The sequence below is a fragment of the Podarcis muralis genome, chromosome 1 (assembly GCF_964188315.1).
Source record: "Podarcis muralis chromosome 1, rPodMur119.hap1.1, whole genome shotgun sequence".
Classification (NCBI taxonomy): domain Eukaryota; kingdom Metazoa; phylum Chordata; class Lepidosauria; order Squamata; family Lacertidae; genus Podarcis; species Podarcis muralis.
Window position 1 is genome coordinate 48529054 of NC_135655.1, and position 27287 is coordinate 48556340.

The 27287-nt window shown below is 44.2% G+C and overlaps 1 protein-coding gene across 5 annotated transcripts in view; it reads right to left on the minus strand.

Annotated features, from left to right (window-relative positions):
- Positions 1-27287, minus strand: part of ZFYVE26 (zinc finger FYVE-type containing 26) — a 44296-nt gene that overhangs the window by 12641 nt on the left and 4368 nt on the right. For 3 of the 5 annotated variants that reach the window (XM_077927983.1, XM_077927988.1, XM_028725580.2), the window contains exons 5-33: positions 24531-25071; positions 24232-24362; positions 23210-23374; positions 22980-23068; positions 22496-22659; positions 21462-21674; positions 18881-19540; positions 17710-17802; positions 15928-15999; positions 15052-15200; positions 14163-14361; positions 12948-13211; positions 12664-12774; positions 10697-10861; positions 9233-9460; positions 8770-8875; positions 7878-8617; positions 6759-6955; positions 6428-6532; positions 5954-6076; positions 5225-5401; positions 4817-5063; positions 4140-4238; positions 3680-3837; positions 3300-3469; positions 2981-3012; positions 1879-2012; positions 733-953; positions 381-528 (exon numbers count right to left, since the gene is read on the minus strand). In XM_077927983.1, the coding sequence (XP_077784109.1) occupies positions 381-528; positions 733-953; positions 1879-2012; positions 2981-3012; positions 3300-3469; positions 3680-3837; positions 4140-4238; positions 4817-5063; positions 5225-5401; positions 5954-6076; positions 6428-6532; positions 6759-6955; positions 7878-8617; positions 8770-8875; positions 9233-9460; positions 10697-10861; positions 12664-12774; positions 12948-13211; positions 14163-14361; positions 15052-15200; positions 15928-15999; positions 17710-17802; positions 18881-19540; positions 21462-21674; positions 22496-22659; positions 22980-23068; positions 23210-23374; positions 24232-24362; positions 24531-25071 (5901 nt within the window). Of the gene's footprint in view, positions 1-380; positions 529-732; positions 954-1878; positions 2013-2980; positions 3013-3299; positions 3470-3679; positions 3838-4139; positions 4239-4816; positions 5064-5224; positions 5402-5953; positions 6077-6427; positions 6533-6758; positions 6956-7877; positions 8618-8769; positions 8876-9232; positions 9461-10696; positions 10862-12663; positions 12775-12947; positions 13212-14162; positions 14362-15051; positions 15201-15927; positions 16000-17709; positions 17803-18880; positions 19541-21461; positions 21675-22495; positions 22660-22979; positions 23069-23209; positions 23375-24231; positions 24363-24530; positions 25072-27287 lie in introns of those variants that run through there. The other 2 variants (XM_077927992.1, XM_077927996.1) reach the window with 2 other exon arrangements.

Below are 27287 nucleotides of genomic sequence, written 5' to 3' on the forward strand. Positions count from 1 at the left end.
TTAAAAATTTCCTATTACAGCTACAATAGAACCAAACAGTTCCCAAATTAAGCATGTCTTCAAATCCCAGCCCCACCAATAAAAGCTGACCTGTATCAATTAATCAACAAATGCTTAGTTGATTAATCTACTAATTATATAGTAGTTTTTTTTAAAAAAAAACCAACCCAAGCATTGGTTTTCTATATTTTATAAAACACAGAACCAAGCCCAAAAGGCTAATAGGTGTCTTTGTGAGGGAAGAGATGCTTCAAGTTGAAGTTCAAACACCCCAATATTTGTGTTCTCTAAATGAAGGCAATCTCTGTGCAAGAACAGAGCAATGATTTGAAGGAGCCCTGAGGCTGTACTCCAGAGCTGATTCTCTCCCCATGCATTACCTCTACGGCTAGCTGATAGTATTCTGCTTCCAAAAGCTGATTTCTTAGCCTTGTAACTGCTGTAGGCTCCAATATCTGATCCAGACAGGGAACACGACGATATGAAGCAGTGACTAAAATATGTAGCACGTCGACTTTGCTGATGTAGCTGTTGGTGGAGTTAAAATAAGATACAAAAGTTAGAGGCAGCACACACACTGGGATCCACCAAACTGTGAAAAATTCAGCCCAGTCCTTATATAAATGTTTCAGTCTCTGCTATAGACCACTTTCTGCTGCATCCCCCTCAACATGAGCCAGGCATGTCTGACTACTTTGGGAAGGCATCTCAGGAGAACAGCAGACCACTTACCTGTCACAGAGAGCTAAATCTTGGCTCATCCCAGCTTTTACAAACATCATTTTGGCACTGAAGAGCAGTTGTTTCATGATATCCGTGAGGAGGCCAGCATCCACTTCGGGGTTTGTCAGCCCTCGAGAAAGCTTGCAGCAGTGATCTATCAACTGGTGACCACAGGCTACGCTGTCTGAATGGAGATTGAAGATGGCAATACACAAGGAAGCACTGGGTGCCTGAACATTAGGAGAGGCAAGGGAAAGGCAGAGGTAATTGTGATTCCACCTGCAGGCTGCAGCTGAAGAGCTAAAGTGTACTCAGCCAAAAAGACAGGAGCAGAACAATATTCTTCACTATAAAACTCAAAGAGATAGAAGAGTCTGTTGACCCCTGCTACGTTGACCAGATGTATAGTAAGCTCATAGTAGTGGAAGTACAGCAGCTTACCATAAGAGACCCAATAACCATGTCCCAAAAGGCAGGCAGCACAATATGGCCCCCTTCCCGGCACCACTACTGCCAGCACAGAGTACAATATCCAATTTATTAGCATTGACTGCAACCCTGTCCACAGGGGAACTTACATCTGAACTGTATAGGGTCCACATGCGCAACATACTAAGCTGTAACAGAAGATCTTCAGGCTGCTAAAATGCAAGTTTTAGCTTCTAATTAGAGAAGCAAATCATCTTACAAAGAAGTGCTACCATGTAAACTGCTATCACGAAGCAGGAACCCACTCAAAGGAAAAGACAGAAGTGCCCAGCCCGCTTATTTTCTTCATTCTCTGTGCTAATCTGTCACAAATGAACACCACCTCATTCACTTGCTAGAGCAAGGAGTGTACACCAATTATCCCAGTGCTCCAGTAGATGATGCATTGGAGTGGAGCGGGGAAAGAGTCCTGCAGCTGCACTTCCTTGTGTTCCCTCACTACTATTTATGCAATATAACAGAACTGTTTCCCCAAAGCCCAGGGATGTCATCTGGATCTTTTCTCCCTCCCTGGTGTTCTTCGGTTCCATTTCTCAATTTCTTTTCTATCTTCTCTCCCCACTGGTTTCCTATTCTTCTTTTCTGCCCCGCTGCCAACTTTTCCTTGCTTGCCCTATCATGTGCCATATCGGAAGTCCACTTCCCCCTTTTAGAGCATACACTTACCTGCTCATAATAAAACTCAGTGCGCACAATTTCATTCTCCTCTTCCCTCAAAGAAAGAAGCCACTCGAGTTCTGTTATTTTGGGTATTTGCACCACTGCAGAGTAATCTGAGCATTCATTATCGGAGGACGCAACTGCCGTTGACAGAACACACAAGAAATCAGGACAAGAAGTCACATGTTACAATTTGGAATCAGACATCTATTCTGACCCCTGCTCAGTAAAGGGTCTGTGAAGCAGGGTGCAACTACAGCAGGAAAGGGGAACCCTGCTTCCAGGGGCTGCCAACCATCAGCTCTATAGCAGGTAAGGGAAAAGACATGGATGTTGTGTACGAATTGCAGCTCCTTCCTTTGAAAAGATGATTAAAGCAAAGTGGGGAACTGGCTCAGTGCACTTCTGTTCTCTGTCAATATGGGGGGGGGGGGACAGTCCTTGCAAATTTGAAACTGCATGCATACGATTTTCAGAATGCTATACATTTTGAAGTTTAAGACCTTGAATAACTCTAAGCTTACACTTCTTCTGGGATGACTGAGTTGTTTCTGCCTTGCGCACCATAAGGGCAGACAAAGCTTTTCTAACCAACTTTGTAAAAGTCTACGAAGAAAACAAAGAGAAACTTGAATGATTTGAAATTAAATACAGGCACCTGTTTCCATGGATAAAGGAAAGGGGGTTGTCTGACCCTGTTCACTACCAGAACCATGTTCCATCAGCTTTACACCAGAGTAATGTGGCCTTCAGTTCCAAAAAAGGTTTCTCACCCTTGAACTACAACATTACTAAAAGATAGGGCATGGGTGAGGGGTTGGGGAGTCCCAAGGGCAAATAGCCCAAGGAGTCCTCTAGCCTGTCATGACAACACATTGTGGCTTCCAAATCTTGCCATGTTTTCCAGCAAGTAATTTGGCTGAGTTAGAACAAATCCCTGTTCTCTTAAAGAAAGTAGCTGTGTGCAGCAACACATTAGAAAGCTCATGCCACTATGTATTTGTTACGCCTTTGAAGATGCTTCAGGCCTTGCCCATGTTGTCCACAAGCAACGTTGACTGTGAAGTCAGTCCTGTAATACATGCCAGCAAAATGCAAATCTCCTCACCTTCTTCTTGGTCCTGATCCTCCACTTTTGTACTATGAAAAGAGAAAAACAATGCTGCTTCATACCTATTCAAACATGCGTCAAAAAGTGAAGTTCAGTAAAGCAAGTGTTTTCATAGCATTAAATCAAACTCTGAAGCCCCACCCATAGTCCCACTGTTGGAACTAGAAACAGGAACAGCAGGAACTAGAAACAGAGACTTTTCCTCCTCATTGAAACTCTCAGGGGAAGACCCACAAGAAACACTAAAATGATTCACTAGTTGATATTGAAGGCTAGCATTCCAGATACAAAAAATGGGGAAAGATTGTTTACACACATTTCTGCCTCAGGGGGCAAGTCCTCTGAGCCCTCCTTGTTGTAATAATTGTAGCACTGGTCACAAACACGAGCTGGGTTTTCCCTGCACTCTTCCACAGTCATTTTCTTGGTTGAACACGAGCTGCACACCAGCCTCCCGCAGCGTCTGCAGTGATGTCGTCTATTAAACTGAGACACAAAGAGGAACCTTTAAGGGAGCAATAGCATTTCAGTGGTTACCATTTAACCCGTTCAAGACCCACCGCCATTTGGATCTTTTGGGTACAGTAGCAAATACGACTGACAGAAGTGCAGCAAGCTGCCCAAAGAGCCAACGGCAGACACACCCGTTCCAAGTGTTCCAGTTACATGTCAAGTATGGCCTTGGGGGTTCCTCACCATAGTAAAACGTTCCGTTTTGCAGACCATGCAGGTGACTTCAGTCTCATCGGGAATCCATTGCTGTTTTGGTGGGGGCTTCTCTGGTGGCACAAACTCCTCTGGGGACACAGTTTGCTGCAGGCTTCTCTCTCTCATGCTGGAAGAATGCGTTGCATCTTGATGATAAATAAGAAACAAAACCAAAAAATGGAGAATTGAATTATTATATTTATTTATTTCATAAAATGTATATACCACTCGATTGTAAGTAAAAGCCTCAAATCAATCACTGCTACCCTTCAGTGACAAGGCAATGCAAAGGATGTGCTAGTAGAAGTTCTTGTATGAGCTTTTGGTGGGGCTCATCCATTGAATCCCACCCAGAAATTATTATTTTTTAAACTACTACAGCAGAAAGCAGATTTAAGAGAAAAACACAAGTATGAACACAACATCCAGCCCTTAGACCTTCTCTCACCAGGAGAATTAACTGGAAACTGTTCCGTCGATTCTGATTTAGACAACGTATCAGACTCGGATCCCCGACACAAATTCTCCTGCATCTGAATCACAGAATCTAAAGGCAAAAGAGAAAACCATTTTTATCTGCGGCAAAGAAGATTAGAATGATTCATCCAAAACTGGATCAGCACATGTGATTCAAGTGACTACAGTTTTTGTGCAAGCAATTTACTAACCCAATGGCATGCACAAGAAGGTTCAGACTTTTGCATCTAAGCAAAAGGAGAACAATACGGATATTTAGAAACATAGGGATACTAGGCCTTCTAATGTTCTTTTTCCTCAACTCTTTTGACTACACCATCTTAAAAATATACAAAAAGTTGAGCCGGAAGAAGTAAGGGGCTTGGTTCACTGCCTTATGCCCTTTGAATGCAGGCTCCACATCCACGGTCAGTAAAACACATTAGTAGTACTGCACTGTGTGGCATTAAGGGAAACAGGAGAAGAAGTGGAGCAGCACAGGGGCTTTTCAATTAAGTCGCAAGCCAAAACCATGGGGTCACAGAACCCAAAGCGATAAGGTGGATTTGGCTTGAATCCAATCTGCCTTACCAGCTGAGAATCTGTCATGTTTGGTTAAAGAGCACATGGAACATCTTCACTGATTAGAGATCTCCAAAAGCAAGTCACCTGATCTTTTCTCTTTTAACGAGAAAGGGAAGTCAAGGGCTTTCCCAGCATACTTGGAGAGCAAGGCATCAATGTCTTCTACCGTAAAGCCTATCTCTTGCCCAACCAAGAGCTGGTGCAGTGTCTGTACAGCCACAGCTACCCAATCCACCTTCATGTTCATCAAGAGCTGCTCCAACATGAGCAGTGGCTTGCAGGACAGGTGAGAGTAGTTAGCACGGTAAGGCTCAGGAAGAGTCAGTAAGACCTTGGATGTAGAAACAGAAGAGAAACAAAATTTATTTATTTCATAAAATTTATATAATGCCTGATTATTATTATTTTTTTAAAAACCCAACCCTGAAAGGGTTACTTGAGAGAAGAACCCCAAAACCCAGCAATGCAGTTGCAAATTTCACATCTGCTTACCTTTGATCCCATATAAAGGGCCTGAATTTCATTATGGCGCATAATTGTTAAGTGTTTGTAGAAGTGTGTGGTGAGATAATCTGCAAGGAAATGAGAAGCTGCCAGGCTGGGATGTTTATCAAGACACTGTTCACTTATGACCAGCTGAATGTCTGGGTCTTCTATCCTTTGCAAGAGCTACAAAGAAAGTGAACAATCGAGAGTTAATTCAGATCATAAAATAATTTCACACTGCCAGCTGAAGACATCTGCAACCTAAAATTATCTGTTTAACACAGCTCTACACTGCACTTTATGAGGCTAGGTTTTCACGGCAGCACCAAACAAATATATCAATCACAATACAGGAAATACAGATAATGAGGCAGAAAATACAACTAAAAACATTCCAAGCACATTGGGACCTAGCAAATGGCTGCTCATTTTATGATGAAGGCTGCTGAGCAGGGCTACAAGAAGGAGGCCTTCCTGCTTGTACACCATATGACTCTACAACAAACAAGTGTCATACATGGAAGGGAGATGGATTTGTGTCCACAGGAACCATAATTTGCCAAAGGCTCCTGGGCACATGCTTGTCATTTGCTCAGACACAGCCACCCACAGGAGACACCCACTGAATACAGGAAATCATTTTCCTCCCTAATGTGCAAAGCGTCCCGTTACTGACATCTTTAAGATTTAAGATGATTTTGGAGGAGGATAAATCAGAGAAAACAAAGCAGTTACCTGCAAAGCCTTTTCTGTGTCTCCCATTTCCAACAAATGAAGGAGATGCTCTTGGTGAAGATTGATCAAATCATCTCTAGGAACAGGATACAAGTTCCCCCATTCTTCACATAATTCATGATCCTAGGATAAAGACAAACAGCTCTTTCTTGTATTGCCATCACTCTGATACTGGAAATCTGGAAAACCTTAGATGAGAAGAGCTTTCTGCAAGACCAACCAATTTATTTGTAGAAAGTTGTTCCTCTGCTAGGCAAGGAAACAATGGATGTGAAAAGTGCAGTTCCTTTCTACAGCATGACTAGGAAAGAAAACCCCAACTGTGGATTTGTCAGAAGTCACCAGTTAGCCATTGCGAGAAAATTGGATGTGGGACTAGATGGGACTCTGGGCTTGGGGGAGAATCTGGGGGAAATTACGTATTGTGCAGGATCAAGCTTCCAAGGGAGGAAACACACACAAAATATAGCCTACCTTTGCCTCCAAAATCACTCCTACAATGGTTTGGGGGTCATCAGTGCAGGCTCTTTTCAGGTCCTGCCAGTCATGCCAGAGTGTGACATCTTGTAGACTTAGAATCTGACAAAATAAAACAAATATAACTGAACAGCCCCTTCAGCAATCTCTCTCTCTACTTTTAAAAAGGACTAAGGCAAACAACTGAACCAGGAATTATTCTAAATTACAAATGGTCTGCTGCCAAAAGACCAGAAAGACATATCATTGCCTTTATATAACCCAGCAGCCGAAAAATGCCAAAAAATCTGGGAGAAATATTCTACCCCCAAATAAAATGATTTATTACCTTTTGATAAACCTGAAGCTCTCTTGTTTTGCTCTTCAGCTCAGATCTGAGTTCTTCGGGCACCTCAGGGTCGCAGGCACAATAAGCCAAGATTTCTAGACAAGCCTCCAAGGGCCAGTTATCCAGACAGCGCAGGGCCAACCTGCTCCTCAGCAAGGCATCTCTCACTCGGAACAGGTATTGCCAACCATCCTTACCTGGAAAGGAAGAATACACCAGAGATTTGAAGCTTGGCTTTAGAGTACTGTATGCTTTAGCTGCAGAGGATGAAGGTGACGCAAAGCAGGGTAGCAGCAATGACATTAGGAAACCAAAGGCTGCCTTATACTGAATCAGACCCTCTTTCCAGGGTTTCAGGCAGGAGTCTTTCCCAGCTTTATCTGGAGATGCTGGTCACTGGATCTGGGACCTTCTGAATGCAAAGCATGTGCTCTGCCCACTGAGCTACAGCCTGCCTCTTCCCCCTCTGTATAGAACCACAGTTGGGGGAATAACATGACTATTGCTGCTTTTTCTATTTCTACTCTACCTCCACCCTACTCTCAGGCAGGCCAGCTTATCAGATGTTTCCAGCTCCAGGGCTACCAGAGCAATGGTTTCCAAACCTTTCCACGCATGGACCACTTAAAAACTGCTGATGGTCTTGGTGGAGCACCTAATGATTTTTATGTCTGCCACAGCAACTGTAGCGAATGGTGCTTTATGCTGTAATTACATTTATTACTTTTGTTTCTGGTATTTCATTTTATTGTATTGCAATCTGCATTCCATAGAATTCCAAATGCAATAAAATATTTAAAAAATGAAAGACGCTACAAGAATACAATAAAAATAATATGCATTTTTAACGCATTTAATGCCACACACAGAAGCCTGCACACCACTGAATGAAGCATGTATACCATGGTTGGTCCATGGACTACAGTTTGGAAACCCCTGAACTAGAGGAAACATCATGGGCCCAAGTCTCAGACTGAGTGGCAAAACTATGGTTTGTCACTGTATCCAAAGTGCCTCAACACATTTTCCATTTCCTTCCAAAACTAGACGACTGAGTCGTCAGTTCCTGGTCTGCAGCCCAAAGTGCCATTTCTACAAGAAAAATAATCCCTTCTTTACCATCAGCAGCAGCACAGCTGAGTACGGCATCCTGCACGGTGATTAGCTCTTCTGTGTCCTGGCTGCAGAGATTCAAGATCTGGAGGGCTCTGGGCCAGTCCCCTGTGCTGAGAGCTTGCTCAAAGTTCTCCATCAACACCTCAACAGCCATAACAGAATGCAACCCCAGGAAGAGCAACGACACATAAGGCTTGCCACAAAGTGCACTAGCCAAGCCTTTCCCCTCATCCTGAGGGTCCTGAAGGGGCTCACACATGGCAAGAAGAAAGCTCTCCAGAAATGGAAACTCCTTTAACAGCGCTTCGCATTCCTTGGCAACATGCTCCATAGACAAGGGCACTTCCCGTTTGCCTCGAAAGTCCATCCACGACAGGCCCTGCTTGGGGGTCTTCTGAGCCTTCGACACACTAAGACAGGCCACGGCAGCTGTCAGTTTTGACTGAGATTTCAAGAAGGCGAGGGTGGAAGCTGTGAGCATGTGCTGGTTCTGGTCAGGCAGAGTGGGAGAAGGATGCCCAGAAAGGTCCTCAGAGTCCATGGCGGGATTGTGGACTGGCACCTCCACGTCAGGCAGACAGTGATAGGCATGCAGGTGTGCCAGGCTACTAATGTTGGTCAAAAGGATCCTGGTCTGGTTGCTTTGCCTGGTACAGCACAGAGGCAATGCCTTACAGCAGCAGCTGATGATCACTTCTTGCACATTTAGGTTCAGTTCTTCTTTGGCCAGCAGCAAAGACAGCCTGCACAATTGAGGAACAGAAAGTACAATAAATTTAGCAGTACACTAAGCGCTGCTTTAAAGAGAGTGAGTGGTATACAAGGTAAACCCAGGTTTGATATTGATCGTACACATTACATCAGCCCAGCACCCGTCGTTGAAGAAAGTCAGTACCTGTCAGGAGCAACCTGTCTCTCAAACAAAAGCTGGGACAGCAAATGGGGAGGACTCTGCTGAAGTAATAGGAAAGGGTTTGCCACTCTTAACTCCGTAGATTGATCTAGAATTAGAGAAAGGATATTGTAAAAGTGTCATGTCAACTTGATTCCACGCTATGCTCCTAAAATCTGCTCTTGGTATGCAGCAATGCTGCATGTTTTTGAAACAAACTTCTTAGTGCTCCCGTTTCTGCCGCACAGATGCAAAATAGGTTACCTTAGAAAAAGGGAGTCATAGGCAGAGAATCAGTGACACAGGCACAGGTCAAGTTACCCACTAGGACCTGGGAGACTAGGGTTTAAATCCCCACTCAGCCATGAAACTCACTTGAGGTTAAGAAGCTAGTTCCCCCACCCATATTGATATTTCTTGAATTAAAACGTGGATTAGCTTGTTTCAATGGTGAGAGATCTCCCACCTAGCTCTGGAGTGAGGCTTCGGAGGAGAACGGCAGCCAGCCTGTTAATATAGTCAAAGAAGGTTTGCACGTAGAGGTTTTGCACAGGGCTCCCTTCCAGGGTCTGAGCATGTTGCTCCAGGGTTCTCAGCAAGAGTTTGAACTGATTAGAAATGGGATGTGCCTCCAATTCCGCAGGTTTCAAAGAAGTCTGTTCTGCTAATGCGGCCAGCAGGTTCCCTCTGGAATCTATTAAAACCAAAAAAGAAAGAAAAAGATTAGAGGTGAAATGCTCTCTCTCAAAGAACACAGAATCACTCTTTATTTCTCCGTATCCCACATAACCCTTTCCATTCAAGTGAGAGCCAGTGTGGCATAAGGGTGAGAGTGTTGAACTAGGACCTGAGAGACTAGGGTTTAAATCCCCACTCAGCCATGAAGCTCACTGGGTGGCCTTGGGCCAGTCTCTGCCTCTCAGCCTAACCTACCTCACAGGGTTTTCTGAGGATGAAATGAGAAGGGCTGAACTGTGAATGCCACCCTGAGCTCCTTGGAGAAAAAAAATATGGGATAGAAATGCAATGTGCAAATAAGAAATAAACAGCCTGTCTTGGTACAAACATTCTTTCCACCAGCAGGTGAAGTCTTGGGGAAAATTTACATCTAAGAATGTTAAATGGGAATAATTAAGAAGCACTTTTATCCATTATTTTGTACCAGATTATGAGGTAGGTATTTATGACTTGATCAGGGTAAATTTTTAAGAACCCAATATTTAACATTTTCCTAGAAATATATACTCATGTTGAATAAGAATGATTTCAGAATTTTCCAAATAATCTAAAATTGGGGGCTAAATTTAAAATTTAAATATGGAGAAACACTTACCATATTTTTCCAGAGTTGCTGAGCTTTTTTTTTTTAAAAAAATATATTTTTATTAAGGTTTTTCAATACAAAGGCATATTTAATAAAACAACGTTGGTTATTTAGCATCTTTTCATCATTACTTTGGACTCCCTCACACCAGAGTTGCTGAGCTTTTTTTAGGGAGGATTGGCCTGAGTTGTTGAGCTTTTTTTTTGCGGGGGGGAATTGCTGAAACTCACTCACCCACCTGACCTATGCTGCCGCTCGCACACACGTTGCAAGAGCAACCTATCGTCTGTCCCCTCGCCAGCAGAAGCCACCAATCGCCCACCCAGTTGCTGCAGCAACAGCTAATCAACAAAACAGCCCTTGCAGCAGCCACCAATAACACGCCCAATAGCCGCTGACAAACTCCAGCTCGTGGCAGCAACCAATCCCAGGTCCCCCCTATGCACTATCCGTGTATGAGACGACCCCCTATTTTCACATAATTTTAAAATTAAAAAACCTTGTCTTATGCACGGAAAAGTACAGTAGTTCAAATCAAGAAAAAAGTTTGAGTGATTGACTTTAAGATAGTTATTAAGATACACACAGACTAATGAATACACTTACCTGAAGACTCTTCTACATGTGCCAGTCTTTGAAGGATTTGGTCAAAGTCTTGTGATAAAACAATCTGGCTGGTAATACAGTTCTCAGTCAGGACGGGGTAACAAGTTTGCATGAGGTCAGCAATGCTGCAGTGGAAGTGACTGCTTATTTTCTCATCTGAGATTTCTGTTGGGAAACAAGACGCAAGAGTCAATTAATACCAAATCTGAATGTTGTTTCAAATATGGTATAGATATATGAAGGACGCATGAAGGGGCCTAAGTGGCATAACTGAGGCTCACTGTTGAGCTGAGTCAATGCATCATGCAGACAGATGTCTTGCATTGAATAAGACCATTGCTCCATCTAGCCCAGTACCATCGAATGATTGGCAGCAGCTCTCTGAAGCATCAGCTCAGGATCACTAAAACTCCCAACTTAGATTCTTTCTGGTTTCCAAGGGCCGATTCACATATTCAATTTTGCTATCTGGAACTCAGCTTCCATGAACACCAGGTGTGGGGAACCTCGGGCCCTCTAGACATTGCTGAACTACAACTCCCATCAGCCCCAGCCAGCATGGCCAACAGTCAGAGATGATGGGAGCAGTAGTTCAGCAACATCCAGAGAGTCAAATGTTCCCCACACTTGATGTGCACCAATATTTGTGAGGGTTTTTCCTGCTGGGGTGCCCACCAGTTGGGCAGTCAACAACAACTGCTGAAACAACACTCACAACAGAACGAAGACTCAATACACAGTTCGTAGCCGTAATCTAATATGGAGAGTCCTTCTGAATAAAGTATGGGCAGTGGTAAAACTGCTCTCCCATGCCAATATATATATTCAAAGTGTATAGCCAACAAGTCCTTTCACACAGGTATCCTGTTCACATCCCTCAACTAACAGCCAGTGACCCAAATGATACTTTCCAAGTAACTGATTTGGCCTTGGGCCTCTAGCTGCTGATTCCTATTTTATCCTACACAAGATGTATGGAATATTGACACTTGAAACAACTTCAAGCAATTAACAACAACAAAAAGACATTTTGTGCACACTCTCTCCTGTACAGCCTTGAAGAAAAACCATAGCTGAGAGCTTGCCATTTAGAGAAAAGCAAGCAAGCCTTCCTTGGGATTCTGTTGAAATCAGCAGTTATCATATGCTACCCTCAGAAATCACTGCAACATAGGATTCCTAAGGGACCCTGCAGTGACAATACAAGGCATATCTAGCGTGGCCAAGATTCTGTGATAATATACCTAAAGCAATACTTTAATGCAGACACAAGCCCAGGCAAAATCCTCATAGCCAGCTTAACTGAATGTAGGTCTGCATCTCTCCCTATCTTCTTGCTCAGGTTAATTAAATACATTTATATCCATCTTTCCTAATGTTCCACGGTGGCGAACAACAAGCACGCACAATCGTAAGAAGAAATCACGCAAGCAAACAAAAATATAAAAGCCACATAAAATACCCATTTTTAAAAAATGTTTAAAACCAGCAGCAGGAAATGCAAACATTAAATTCACAGAGCAAACAGTCAAATGAAGTCAGTGAACTGAGGTGCAGCAAAACAGACGGTCAAAGGTTGAAGGCCTTCCCAAAAGAGTAAAGGTGCTAAAGCTGCCATCGGCAGAATGGAGAAGGAAGTGGTTTTCAGTTATTCCCCCTTGCCATCCAGCCTCAAGATGCCCCACACCTAAACTTACTCTGAATGAGCAGGTGTAAGGTGTGAGAGGGGGCAGCAAAGAGGAGAGGGATTCACAAAAAATGTTTCTCTCCCTTTTCCACTGATGGAAGCCTTACAGTCAGCTGAGCAACACCACAGGATGCAACCCAAAGTCTTCATCCTTCAGCCGATGTGCAACAGAGAGGAAGCCAGGTGAGCTGACCTTAGGAGGGAGATCTATAGCCCAGGGGTGACTCTCAAGAATCGGTCCTCGAGGTGTAAGCGAATGAATGATGTTTAAATCAGTTACCTGATTTAGGCTGCCCTTGTGATGTGTTGATAATTTTACTTATTTGTTGAAGAACTGCTGGGAAACCCCTCATGCCAAGAAAGCCCTGGAGAACAGAATCAAGTCTTCGGCCTGGTATCAGATGCAGAAGGCAAAGAAAGAAAACACAGGAGAGAGAGAGAAATTAATTATGCTGACAGGATTACATGCAAGGTCTATGGTGGCCATAGTAGTTGTAGTTACTTTTAGTGCTAAACATTTTGTTTTTCAAGGTCAATGCACCTAAACAGAGGAGAGAAACTTACCCTTAGTTTCAAGGCTGTTGTGCAACTTCCTATCTGCTGTCTCCAAGAGCTGCTTGCAGGTTTTCCATAAGTGGCACTGAGTAGACGCCAAGTCAAAGAGAGCCATAGCGGAGGGGCAGAGGCCCTCAACAACATTTCTCAGAGGGTCTGTATGCTCTAGCTGGAGACTGTTGGCCCAGAAGCTCTCTTGGAGCATAGGGACAAGGCCTTCTGAAGGGGCAAGGAGCTTGTTGGTAACATCCGAAATCGAGTAGAACACCATACCTTGGGAAACCAAGAGAGAAAGCTTCATTAATGATTTGGGGCCACAGTTATAAGGTAACATGGGATTTCAGTCCTGAATATATCAGACCCCTCCCTAGGCTCCACTCTCATTTTTGTCCAAAACTGGGAGTGCACAGCTCCCTTTCATGCTTAGTATGGCTTTAGATGACAGAGCAGAGAACAGAGGCTGCTTATTCCCTCACTGTATCCAATACCAACATGGATTCCTTATTTGCATGTTTTCATTTGTCCCTCATCGCTCTTATGTAAGCATGCCCCCACTTTGTGTGTGTGTGTCCCCACATACTCTATTGCTATGATTAACAAAACAGAACATTTTTTATTTATACTGCAAAACATTTTCGTTTCTGAACTGCTATGTGATGCTTTTATAGCACTCTCTTTTACTGTGCTCAGGAAAAAGTGAGGGACAGAAGACAAGTGACAAAATGAGCTGCAACTAAGAGTGCCTGACGCAAACATAAGGAAAGTAATTCTTGCTGAGCTACTCCCCTTGCAGCATTAGTTTTAGAGAACATCTGTGACAATCTTTTTGTTTAGACACCCTTCGGGGCAGTGGGGGTGGGGAGAGACACTGAATTTCCAACAGGCCTGCACAGCTTTCGTCCCATCAAGCCAAATCCAGACCGCCAGCTTTGGACTGCAGCCCATCAGGGGCTTGCTTGCACCCACTCTATGTTTGCAGTCCCAGCAGGCAGAAAAATCGATAGGGGTTGGGGGTTTGTTTATTTTTAAGCCTATGTTGTATATAGCCTGTATTTAGTTTGGTGGGACGCAAAGCAGATTATATAGTAAGCTGCAGTTTAATTCCCTTGAAAGTCATACCCGTGCAGTGTGTGTGTGTGTGTGTGTGTGTGTGTGTGTGTGTGTCTGTCTGTCTGTCTCCCCCACCCATTTTCCAAATTTTAAAGCCAAAAGCCAAGTCTGCACCTGCTGCTGCAGCACTTCCAATGGCCTGCAGTGTTGAACGGCCACTTCCAGACTGTTTGAGGTTTCCAGATCCCTCAGATGACTGGTGCTCAATCTTGTGCTCCACTTTTGCCAGCTCCTTGATCACTTCTTGGTAACGCTCCAAGAATATCAGCTCACCATAGGAAGAAGACGCCTCCAAACTAAACATAATCGCCACCTGTCATTGTGGAATTGAGAGAAACCACGTACGTACATATTAGGCGGGAGAAGTATTTTTTAATCAATGTTCCAGATGTTCTTTTTTTTGGGGGGGGGAGAATGATAAATTCTCCTCAACTGGCAAGCTCTTCTTTCCTTTTTCTGAAGTTCCTATTGAAACACAGCATAGATCCAGAGATTTTTCTAGAAAGATCAGTGAGGCAAATAAATCTACTGCTACCAGGTTTCCACCCCTGACAGGCTATGGGTGACCAACACATTTCCAATATTTGTGTGTCTCCTGCTTCTCCCGTCCCAAACGGAATTTCCTTTATTATGTAAACAAAATCTTTTTTTAAAAAAAATGAAGAAATTATTAACTTGCAATCATATCTTAGATATAGAAGGATTAGTAAGCCCCTAATATCTTTTCTGGAAGAAGTCTAGACTTAAAACAATCAATTTCCTAAACATTAAAAAAAAAAAAGCCCTACTAGATCTGGCAGAGGAGGAAGTAGACGGCTGGGAGAGGGCCATTTGCCACATCAAGACTGTAGATGCAGGGTCAGTATGCAGAATGTGCACAGAATAGCTAGAAACCATGGAGATTAATCCCATGGCTGCTCTGAACATATAATGGATGCACGATAACATCCAGGAGAAACCAGCTACTTTCAAAACAAACACCACGCAGTGGCTATTGAGTTACCTGATGAGCTTCTACGTAGTTACCCCTCAAGATACAGGCAACAAGAAGAGATTCAGGTGGGGAAAGCATCATTGGGATGAGGGAGCTCTGTTGAGGCTTTATCCTGTATTCTACATCACTGCAGCCAGTTAGTGAACTCTCACTTCCATCTAAAAATGGAGGGAAGGTGGAGGGTGGGAGATGTAACAGTTATCAGGTAATCACTATTGAACCTGAACTGGGGAAGATGTACACAAAGTAAGCAGTCGGTGCCAATTCCTGCTGCTTTTGGGTAATTGCACAACATTCAAAAGGTTTTTACTTAGTTAATTAAGTTAAAAATGTTAATGTATGTGCTGCCCTCCAGCATTTTTAACCAGGGTGGCCAACAGTTGATAAAGAAATTAATAATAAAACCCTTAAAAATTATATTGCTGCAACAGAATAAAAATTAACACTTCAGCAGAATTTCAGAAGAGAAAATAAAGAATATCTTCTATTATTATTAATATACGGTGCTTCTTTTGAAGGTGATAGGGTGGTTTACAACACAAAGGTGAAAACACAAAATGCATATAACAACAACAAAGAATATTAATCCCCTCCTACAAACACAAATTAATAGGCCATACATTGTTTAATCAGCCAAAGGCTTGGTTATAGAGAAACAGTTTTTGCCTAGCACCTAAAGATATGCAGTGAAGGTGCCAGGTGAGCCTCCCTGAGGAGAGCATTCCACAAATGGGGAACCACTGCAGAAAAGGCCCATTCTCGTGTTGCCACCCTCTTCTCCTGGCTCTTGAAAGACATATGAGCAGGCAGTAGTCATGCCACCATGGAGGGGGCATTTCATGGCAAGCGAAGCATGGCAGTGCGACCAAGGAAGATGCCCTGTACCTGATGTGCTGGTGAGACTTAACTCACTGCTTGTGCTTGCCAGGGATGGGTCTGAGGTTCCCTTCTTCTGACCTGAAGAAGAAAACAAGCAGTTTGCGGAACACACTTTGGCCACACAAAGCAATTGAGAACATTTTATTGCAGGTTCCATGGGAATGATGGAAAGAGAGAAGCCAGTAACATTGATATGCTTGTTTGGCCATTCATCGTTATTAAAAGAATAGCTTATCAAGCCTTGGGGAGGAAGCCTCAGAGGGGCTTCTCTCTCACACAGAGGACACTGACTAGCACTTACAACATAGGGATACTTGTTTTTCTTTGGCCCCAAGTCTAAAGTGAACACTGAAAGTTATACAGTCGGTTTTTTTAATATATATTTTAAAGATATATTTTATTAAATTTCCATAAAATTCACATAAACTTTCCAATAAATAATGGATTTTGCTTTTTTATCTATATATATCTATATCTATATATCTATATATCTATATATCTATATATCTATATATCTATATATCTATATATCTATATATCTATATATCTATATATCTATATATCTATACAGTGGTGCCTCGCAAGACGAAATTAATTCGTTCCGCAAGTTTTGTCGTCTTGCGATTTTTCCGTCTTGCGAAGCATGGTTTCCCATAGGAATGCATTGAAAATCAATTAATGCGTTCCTATGGAAACCGACTTCAGACCAGGTCCGGGGACAGTCTGTCCCCCGACCTCTTCTGAAGGCTGGGGGGGGGGACCAAGGGCTTTTCTTCCCACCCCCAGCATTTTAAAAAACCCCGGGACAGCGGAGGGCTTCTCCGCTGTCCCGGGGCGATTTAAAAGCCCCCGGGAAGGCAGGCAGGGGGGACAAAGACTTTTGCCCCCGCCAGCCTTCAGAAGAGGTCCAGGACCTCTTCTGAAGGAGGGCGGGGGGCGAAAGTCTTTGCTTCCCCCCGCCTGCCTTCAAAAGCAGTCTGGGACAGCGGAGAAACACGCTGCGTTTCTCCGCTCTCCCGGGAAGGCAGGCAGGGGGAGCAAAGACTTTCGCCCCCCACCCGCCTTCAGAAGAGGTCTAGGACCTCTTCTGAAGGCGGGTGGGGGGCGAAAGTCTTTGCCCCCCCCCGCCTGCCTTCAAAAGCCGTCTGGGACAGCGGAGAAACACGCTGCGTTTCTCCACTCTCCCGGGAAGGCAGGCAGGGGGGAGCAAAGACTTTCGCCCCCCACCAGCCTTCAGAAGAGGTCCAGGACCTCTTCTGAAGGCGGGCGGGGGGCGAAAGTTTTTGCTCCCCCCCGCCTGCCTTCAAAAGCCGTCCGGATAGCGGAGAAACGAAGGCTGGCGGCGGGAGGAGGTCTCTCCGCCCGCCGCCAGCCTTTGGAGGAGGTCCGAGGACAGTGGGGAAGACGCGCTGCGCTTCCCCACTATCCCGGAGATTTCCCTATGGGCTTTCGTCTTGCAAAGGAAGCCCATAGGGAAATTCGTTTTGCGAAGCGCCTCCAAAATGGAAAACCCTTTCGTCTAGCGGGTTTTCCGTCTTGCGAGGCGTTCGTCTTGCGGGGCACCACTGTATATCTATATATCTATAGATAGATAGATAGATAGATAGATAGATAGATAGATAAACAGACTGAATTTTCTTTTTTCAACAAAAGAAAAATCAGTCTGGTTTTTTATAATAATGCTCTAGTTGTAGACCAGGATGGGTCACAGCCCCACAAATCCCCACAATCACAGACATGAAGTTCTGAAAGAGGGGAGCAGGTTTTCTTATATTTTCTTCACCTCACCTGGCTTTGGCCTTTGAGACGGGCTGTGCCTCCTCTTTGAGCCGGACCCCCTGGTTAAGTTTCCACATGTTTTACTGGGAACACGTTGACCTCCTAGAAGAGCAACAGTCAGCTACTGCGTTGGGACTCCATTATTTATTTCAGTCACAGCACACATTCAACGCAAGCAACAACAGCATAAAGTAACCATGCAAGTAGAAGGTAGAAGCTAGCATCTCACACATTCCTAGCTTAACACACTGAATAAATCCCAAGTTCTCCTCCAAGTATAAAACCATTAAATGATGGAGAAAGATGCATTAGTGGGCGGTAGGTATAAAAAGGTTGACTACCCCTGGTTTACCCAATAGCCTCAATGTTGTGGCTAGAAACCAGGGGTAGTCAACCTTTTTATACCTACCGCCCACTAATGCATCTTTCTTGATAGTAAACTTTTGTTACCGCCACCAGTGCTCAATGGAAGGAGGATTCAACTTGTGGCATAGAACCCCCTACTGCCCACCTAGAATCCTGAAAGGCCCACTAGTGGGTGGTAGGGACCAGATTGACAACCCGGTGTAAACTGACACATTTGACTTCTGGATGGGCAATAAGAGCTACGTTTTGCAGAGCTCAGGGAATTTACGAAGGGACCTGAACGGTGAGAATTTGTGGCAGATAAGCTAAAAAGAGCACTGGGAAACACTGGAATGGGCTTACTGACAACAGAGAAGCACCTTCTAATGCAGTCTCACAGTAAGCTGCCTAGAATTAGGGACAACCATCAAAAATAATGATGGTTACGCTTGACTTCGGCCGGTGAAACTATTCTGGGCAAACCACATCCACCTGTCCTAGCCCCAGAGTAATACATTACCTGCCCCAGGTGTGGGGCAGGTAAGGGCTTTGCCAAAAAAGGCATTGCAAGTGCTGCCATCTGAAACAGCTGCTATAACAAAGGCAGGGGCCTTCATTATAGGCATCTTGCTGCCTGTGAGATGCTGGCCCTGCCCACCTGTCAAACTGGCCCCACCCACCCCTCTCAAGGCACATCCTAATAAGGATCTACCCCATGGAGCCATGAACATGTGCTCTATTTCTTCCCTGGCTCCTTGACGGTATGAAGACTCTTGCCGCTTGCTTGGCCATTTCAAAGCCCCACTGAAGTAGTAAACCACTTGGAACCCCTTACCTGCATTTCTGTTGCTGAGCACTATTTTGTGCCGCCACTGAGCTTCAGAGAGGTACTTGGAGAGCAGCTGCACACGACAACCAAAGCCGTCTCTGTTAACAGACACATTCAAGCAGTCCAGCAGTGCAAGCTCCTCCTGAGCCACATGCTTCGAGTCCCAGGGGGAAGAGCCCTCCATTTCTTTCAGATGGTCCTGGAGCATGTTGAGAATGATCTCCATTGCTACATCATCCGCTAAAAACCCAGAGGTGTCACGGACGAAATGCTTCAAATCCAGATGGCTCCAGCTGAAGGACTCACGTTTGTTGCTATCTGACTGCAAATCTTGCAGCTTTGGGATGCTGAGATGCTCGTGAGAGGTACCGTAGACAGTGCATGTCTCAGGTCTCCTTCCGGGCTCTGCCGAGTGCTGTGGACTCGCCGAGGTGGAAGAGCCTTGGCTAGCACAACGCTCAAGCCTCCTGACAGCACAGTTCTTTTTCTCGAGGACAGACTCTTCTGTGTTGTCCTCCTCGTGGGGATCATCACTGCAGAGGTCGCTGTAGGAGACAAAGAGCAAGGAGAAGATGTTCTCCAGGAGTTCCAGGCGTAGAGGAACAGGGACAGTCCTTAAAAACTGCTGGCACTTGGCAAGATACTGAGCAAAGAGACCTGCATAATCTGCATTTGGGAAAACAAAACATTAGAAACAGATTTACTATTTCCTGTGCTCTCCTCATCCAAGGACTAGATGCTCAAGATAAAGGTAACTATGGAACTATGGGAGTCATGCACCCTGACCTCTCTAGCCCTGTCTTCTTCCACTTCTTCCTCCTCCAGCATTTTCTTCTACCCTTTCTACCTCCTCCCCCATCACATTTTTTGACTTCCCTAGGAAACCTATCATATCTGTTCTTTGCAAAGCAACATAGACACACAGATGGTGCAGAATATATAGAAACCTCTTTACATAACAAACCTCTGTAGCCATGCCAATATCCAGTATAAATATCATTTATTTCTAACTCCATATAAAAAGAATATGTATGATAAACTTTTATATTGTTTACAAAAACAAAACTCAAGAGGGGGAAAAGCTTCTAACTTTAATGTTTGCCTGCTGAATATGCAGAAATATAAATGCGCCTGAAAATTAGGCAACATTCATATCCCAGCCACTTGTCTTAAATGCCCTCAGCTTAAAAACTCTCCTGAGGGTTTTGATACAGCCACAGAATAAAGAAGGTAGCATTTAGTCGGACATTCAACATCACTTAGGCAGCACTGGCCGTTTCCATAAACAGAATGCAGGCTGTGCCTTATACCAAGTCAGAGAGTCAATGCGTCTAAGTCAGTGACTGGCAGCTGCTCTCCAGGGTTTTCAGGGAGAGGGCCCTTGCCAGCCCTAGAGACTCCAGGGATTGAACCCGGTACCTTCTGCATGCAAGTCATGTGCTTTACCACTAAGCTACAGCTCTTGCCCTGACACATTAGCCCATCTCATCCAGATAATAGAAGCAGGGTACAGAATTAGACTAGCAGCACTAGGACAAGGGAGTCAAAGAGAAGGAGTCTACGGATTCATGTCTAACTCAATCTGTAAATAAAACCCGAATGCTATCCTCAACTATGAGCCCATATTAAATAATTCAATTCACAGCTTATCAGGAAACAGTTAACATTTTGACCTAGTGCAGCAGCTATTTTACACACTTGTAAAAATACAGAAAGATGTAATTGCTCCTACAGTAAGGGTGAATTCTCAGCACAAGGCCTCCACAAATCAGCCCATGGGTATACCCAAACCTTCTACATATGATTGCAACTGCCAAGGTAAACTTTCCTCAGCTTGAAAAGGATTTTTATGTAACTGTAAAGGGATTTTAAAAAAAGGGCAATATGCTGTAATACTTCCCTATACGTTATGGTCCACCTATTCCAGTTTGTGCACTCATAAAGTCTCCTTGTAGCAGCAATGAATGGCTTTAGGGAGGGTGGAAGAAAGAGAAGTGCATGTGGCACCTGCCCCTCCATAAAGGCTAACAGCTTAGTGGGCCAGAGTATGGTACCTCTGGGGCAATGCCTTGCTACTTTGGAGCACCCTACACCAGTGATGGCCAAACTTGGCCCTCCAGCTGTTTTGGGACTACAACTCCCATCATCCCTAGCTAACTGGTCAGGAACGATGGGAATTGTAGTCGCAAAACAGCTGAAGGGCCAAGTTTGGCCACCACTGCCCTACACTTCTAGAAATCACTTACTGATCCTATGGACTCCTTTCCATACCATTATCCATAAATCCTTACTTGGTGATCGTCTTCTTCCATAAATCCCACCTTTCCCCTACGAAGTCTGGGCCAGTGGAGATATCACTGCCAAAGAAATTGATGGGGCAAAGGAACAAAAGCACACCATCTCAACCGATCATGGAACATGGTGAAATGATGGCACAGCAGATTACAATCTCTCCTGCTGCACCAGCATTACAGTTCTGGAAATAAAACCCTATTCAGGTGTGTCTTGTTCTGCAGAAAGAAGTAGATGAACACCAAATAAAAAGCAACAATGACTTTTGTTACAAGGTATGTGGAAGCTACCAGACCTGGGCAAAGGGGCTGATCTGCAGATTGGCATTCGCCAGGCATCTCCTCAGGGAGGCCATTGACAAAAAAGTTCCTGCAGTCTTTGCAATGTGAATCTTTGTGTGCATTGACACAGAGGGCGTATATGGCATATTTCATGGCACAAAATGCCTGGAACAGAATGAGATTGCGACGCAGACTCAAATGACTGGAAGCTGCCATCGCCGTTGAATCTAAAAAAAAAGAAAGAGAAAGTGGGAAATGGGAAATGGAAAGTTAAGTTTGCTCAGCTGTAGGGAAGTTATTAACATTTCCGTTGTTTGTGGAGCCTGGAATCAGTGCTCCCACCCAGTCCCAAACAAGGTTAGAGAAGCTGCAGATCAACAACTGGTGTAGCACATGGGGTTGTGTGTGTGTCTGAGGGAGAGAAGGAAAAATAGAGAAACAGGTTGGGGCTGTATTGTGAATGGATTTGGGCTTTAACCTTTTACTCTCATTGCAGCCCCAACAGGAACTGTCCCAGCCTATAACCTTCATTTCACAATGAGAAGAGAGCTTTGAATTGTACCAATGGGAGATTCTGCCCCCCCCTCAAACAGTACACACACACACACACACACACACACACACACACACACACACACGGTTCCAATTAGGACCACAGCAGGGGCAAAGGCTTGCAGTTCACTTCCCCACATGCCACAGTCCCCATCTGTCTCATGCCCCAAAAAACCATGGACACCACTTCATGATTTGCTTTCAGTTTCAAAGAATCATGGCCTGGCATTCTGTACAAACCAGAGACTTTAAACAATCTCTGGTTAGTTTCTAAACAAGCCAACATCAAACTATGTGCTATGAAGCTGGCTTCTTTAACTGAACGTAGTTTTCTTCTCTGGTTCGTAGGCAACACTAAGCCAATATTCTTAGAAACTCAAAAGAAAATGCTAGCAAAGCTCTTCTTGCCATGACAAACAATAGTATATCCAACAAACAGGTTAGATGGAAACTTGGTCATATCTACAGCCATCTCTCCCCCCGCCCCCCAATTTACCTTGAGCTTGTTCTGTGTCCCTGGCTGGAATTCCCTGAAGAAGTTCAGTGACAGCTTCTTCGTTCAGGGCCACAAGATTAGTAAGGTGGTGCAGAAAGTAAAGGGATGTGTGGGACTCCAAACTGTGCAAGTGCTGCAGAAGAACCTTCTCTGGGATAATATTACTGCAAGAGAAAAGAAGCCTAGTTTCAATGGCAGCAAGATTAGGTTGTAACCTCACATTTTTTCAAGTGAAAGATTCACAACACTCTGATTCAGATTTGTCTGCATGAAGTCTTTTATATACCTGTTAAGGGGAATGTAAGTTGAGTGCTTAATGTGCGTAGCAACTGGCCATTGCACACATTCCCCAGGCCTCATGGACATCAACCATGACGTGCACATCCATCCTCGCTGAACATGTGTATATCAAATGAATTTTATGCTTTCTCCAGCCATTGTGCATAATTCTCAACAGGTTTCCCCACCACCACCATGCTGTTACCTATTCTGTTGAATACACCATTCAAGAACTTCCACTTGGGCACACAGTCCATCACAGAAGTCTTTTAATACTGAGTCATTGTGGAGTCCCTGTTAAAAAGAAATAGGTTTGCATCCATTCAAAGCAAAAAAAAAAAAGCCCTCCAATTCCTCTTCTTAAGAAACTGACTGGAATCAAAGCAAGGAAAAACATTGTGCCTCCCCTCACAGGCTTGATGAGGCCTGACGTACCTGAGATTTGTGAAGAGTCCACAGCAGCATTTTTGCCGACTCTAAACTGTGACACTGAGTCCACCCTAACAATATCAGGAGGCGACTGAGGTGGCTGAATTCTCGCCGTAGTAAACTGTTGAGGCTGGAGAAGTCTTCCCTTTTCAATAAAGTTAATGCTGTACCCTAGAGAAAAGAACCACTTGTTTGTTTTAAGACTGTGGAATGCCTGAGTGGGAAGGAGAGTTAAATTTAAAAGTTAAATTTGCAAATGTTAAAAACAGTTCTAAGAAATTTTTCATGTTCTGTTCCTCTGGCCTGTAGGGAAGCAGCCCCTGGAAAATGTATGGATAAAACGTGCTATAACTACCCCTCTCTCTTAGTTTCAAATGACTCCTTCAGCATTTTATGTAGACACAAATCATTCTAGCATAATGATGATCCAAAACCTGTACTGGGCATGGACCAATTCAAAGGGACTACGGCTATGAAGAATGCATGCCTTGTATGTGTTAAGGTTCCATGTTCAATCGAGAGCATCTTGGGTACAAAGACCCTTTACTGAGATCTAAATTGGGTTGGGCAGTACTTACAGTGGGCGTTCAGCCTGACTCCACAGAAGCAGATGCTAATATCTATATTAAGTACTTCAACTCACTTAAATCCCATTCACCTTTATACACTATTTACACTCTTGTTTCAGACCTTTTCAAAGGCACCATTTCATAACATATGAAGGGTGTTACCCATAGCAAGCCCCTTGATTTAGATAGGCAAGCCCACCTTCAAAAATAAACAAATCCAAGAAAGAAATACCTAAATTACACCATGAATCAGAGTAAGCATGTACATGAAGCACACTGAGTTCTAGTTTGCAGTTCACTAACCTAACTATTAAGCCACTAAAACTGCAGCACATTTGCCAAAGATATTGATGATAATGCTGGTAGTGAGTTCACAAAGTTCTTTGCCTAACTCAGAAACAATGGCAGCCACATGATCCATTACTCAACTCCTATGTGAATGTCTCATAAGTGATTTACCAGAATTTGTTCCAAAAAGTGCTTGTTGCTGCTCAGGCAGTAGAAATAGGCAGCTTTCCAAGAAGGAGCGTGTTCACGATCCAAGAACAATGCCATCACTGCCCGCTCTACATCCAGCTGTTCAGATGTACCTGAAACACCCATAAGTTGGGTTAATTCAAATATAGTTAAGAAACAGAATAGCACCAAGATGGGCAGGCTCTCTATACATTTTAGCTACAGTCACCAATTATCTCCTGGTTAAACTAAGCCAACAGTTATCATTGCACAGCAAAGAGAACATGCAAATTTAAACAAACCTTTGCCAGGTGACTTCAGTCCCAGCAGCTTCTCTCTCATCTTCTCAATGAATACGCTGCTGAACAGATTGAGCAAGGCATGGCTGTCTTTCCTAAGCAGACAGCCAAGCAGCCTCTCTTCTTTCAGCGGGCTCCGCTCAGCCCAACAGGCATCCAGAAGTTCTCGGCAGAGAAGCCGTAGCTCTCCAGTCTGATTCTCCACCTCCAAATTTAACATGCCAAGGGCACAATAAATTTCATCCACGGCCTCGCTCCCACCAGATTCCGACAACTCTGGATTTAGCTGGAGGCGCTTCAGATATTTTAGGGACTCCCAGAGAAAGTCAACGAAGATGTGTTGTGGAGAGCCGCTGTGTGAGAGCGAAGAGCTCTGCTCGGCAGAATCTCTCTGGAGAAGCTCCAAGATGGCTTGCAGCTTCCGAGGAGCCTGCAACAGCATCTTTTGGAGAGCAGAGAACACCTCGGCACTGAACAGCTGCACGGCTCCATCTCTCGGCTTCCTATTTGGCCCATGCCTGTTTCCAAAAGCTTCATATAGTTCCTGGGGAAATAGCTGGATTAACAGAAGATTCTTTCCACAAATACAACTGAGAGACATAAAGAGGTAAGCAGATATATAAAATATGGAGGAACTGTCAACAGCATTGGCCCAGTTTACACTGGTGGTCTAAGAGAGCCCCAAATATAGTTAAACATCTGCAGCTGGACAGCCCCATTTCAGTTCTATCTGCATACTGCAGCCACCTCCTACCTGCTTTCTCATCATCCATGGTACAAGGATTCTTCATGGAGCACCAGAGGAGAAATGATGTTGTTGGGTCCCTGAGACTTCCTTGCTCCTCTCTGGTGCTACAAGAAGTATCCCCTAAGTGGCAGAGAATGCATGAGCTGATGGTGATAGAACAGAGAGAAGACTGGAATTAGGTTCTCTAGATCAGTGTTTCCCAACCGGTGTTCCGCGGCACACTGGTGTGCCGTGAGACCTTGCCTGGTGTGCCGTGGGAGGGAGGCGGGAGAGGCGGGGCGGCGGCGGCATCTCCTGCTGGATGCAAATCCAAACATGGCGGGCGCCTCCCTCGCTCCTTTGTAGGCGGACCATCGAGAGAGAAAGAAAAGGAGGCGAAAGAGCGAGAGAAGGCACCTGCGCGGAAAGAGGAGCGAGCAGTGCGCCTGCGCGCCGCGGCGCCCGAGATCGCTTCTCCCCACCGCCCCTTGCTTCAAAAGAGGTCCGGGGACAGCGGGAAGCGCAGCGCTTCTTCCCCGCTGCCCCCGGACCTCTTTTGAAGCAAGGGGCTGCGGGGAGATCGCTTCTCCCGGTGCTCCGAAGCGGGGCGGGGGGCGGGAACAAGAGACTTGCGGAACGAATTAATTTCGTCTTGCGAGGCACCACTGTACTTTTTATATAGTCAATATAGGCACAGAGTTAAATTTTTTAACATTTTCTAATGGTGGTGTGCCTCGAGATTTTTTTCATGAAAGAAGTGTGCCTTTGCCCAAAAAAGGTTGGGAAACACTGCTCTAGATGACTGTAGAACCAATAGCTGCTACAGCGAAGCAGAGATGTCTGGCCACAGTGAGGATCTTTTTAATTCTCCTGTGTGAACTGGGCCATTGTCTGCTATCTAGGCCAAAGAACAAAAACTGCAAACACTATTAATGCTCATAGCTATTGAAAAGAAGTCAGTAAGAAGATGCAAAATTGACAGAAACAAGAGGAGAAATAAATGATGGGATGGTGATGCTGTCTAGCAATTAGAGGGCCAAAGATTCCCCACCCCTGCAGTGGAGAAACTCCCTTTCTCCCCATGCTGCTCCTGCTGATAAAGGTGAATTATCGGGTTATTATAACCCCCACTCCCAATCAGAGACACTCTATCCCACTTGTCACACTCTGGTTAGATTTCCTTCATTTTTGCCAGGAAATAGCTTCTTTGCAAGAAAACTTATGAACATGACTGTTAAACAAGTAAAGGGCAGAATGAGCATCAAGCATTTCATTATCAAAATATTTTCACATGTGCTAGCCTTTCTTGTAAATTTATTCTACACCTAAAGAGTAGGCCAGGGAGCACTTTAAAATCAAAGCAATAGTTATCAGTTTTAAATCATGAAGTGAAGGTTTCAGAAGGCCATATCAAAGGGAAGCTAAACCAGCTGCATCTTGTACAGAAAGCTGCATGATTTTCTCTTCTTCTTTCAGTCCTATTTAAGTGGTTTCTCACCACAGCCATTATGTAGCTGGTTACAGATGTCTGAGTCACATGAGTTTCTGACTGCATTTTGTTAAATGATCCTATTTTGTACACATGATCCTAGAGCACCTTTCTGTTCCACAAACATTCACTTTCTTTAATGAAGGTAATATAGGATGCAATAATATCAAAAATAAACTGGTGACCTCTCAAAACAAGTAGAACTCATAAACCGTGTTCCTGAAAAAAATTAAATCAATTGAACCATTTGGTATTTGATCTCAGGTTGACGATATCCAGTCCAGAACCGAAAGCAAAGCACTTACAGAAAAAAACTGAGAAGCCTATGAGTTTGACACTAAGACTCAGAACTTTTCCTATTACATAGACCTTTGGGACTAGAAGACAGAGCTATGCAGATCCACGAGCAGTCTGAACAATACTTCATTATGGACCTTAAAACTGAACAACTTTTCCAGAATTGACATGGGCCTAACAATTTTACTACACAAAGGCAGGCAGTTTCCCAACTGTTGTTTATGAGTTATGTTGGGAGGTCCAGAAT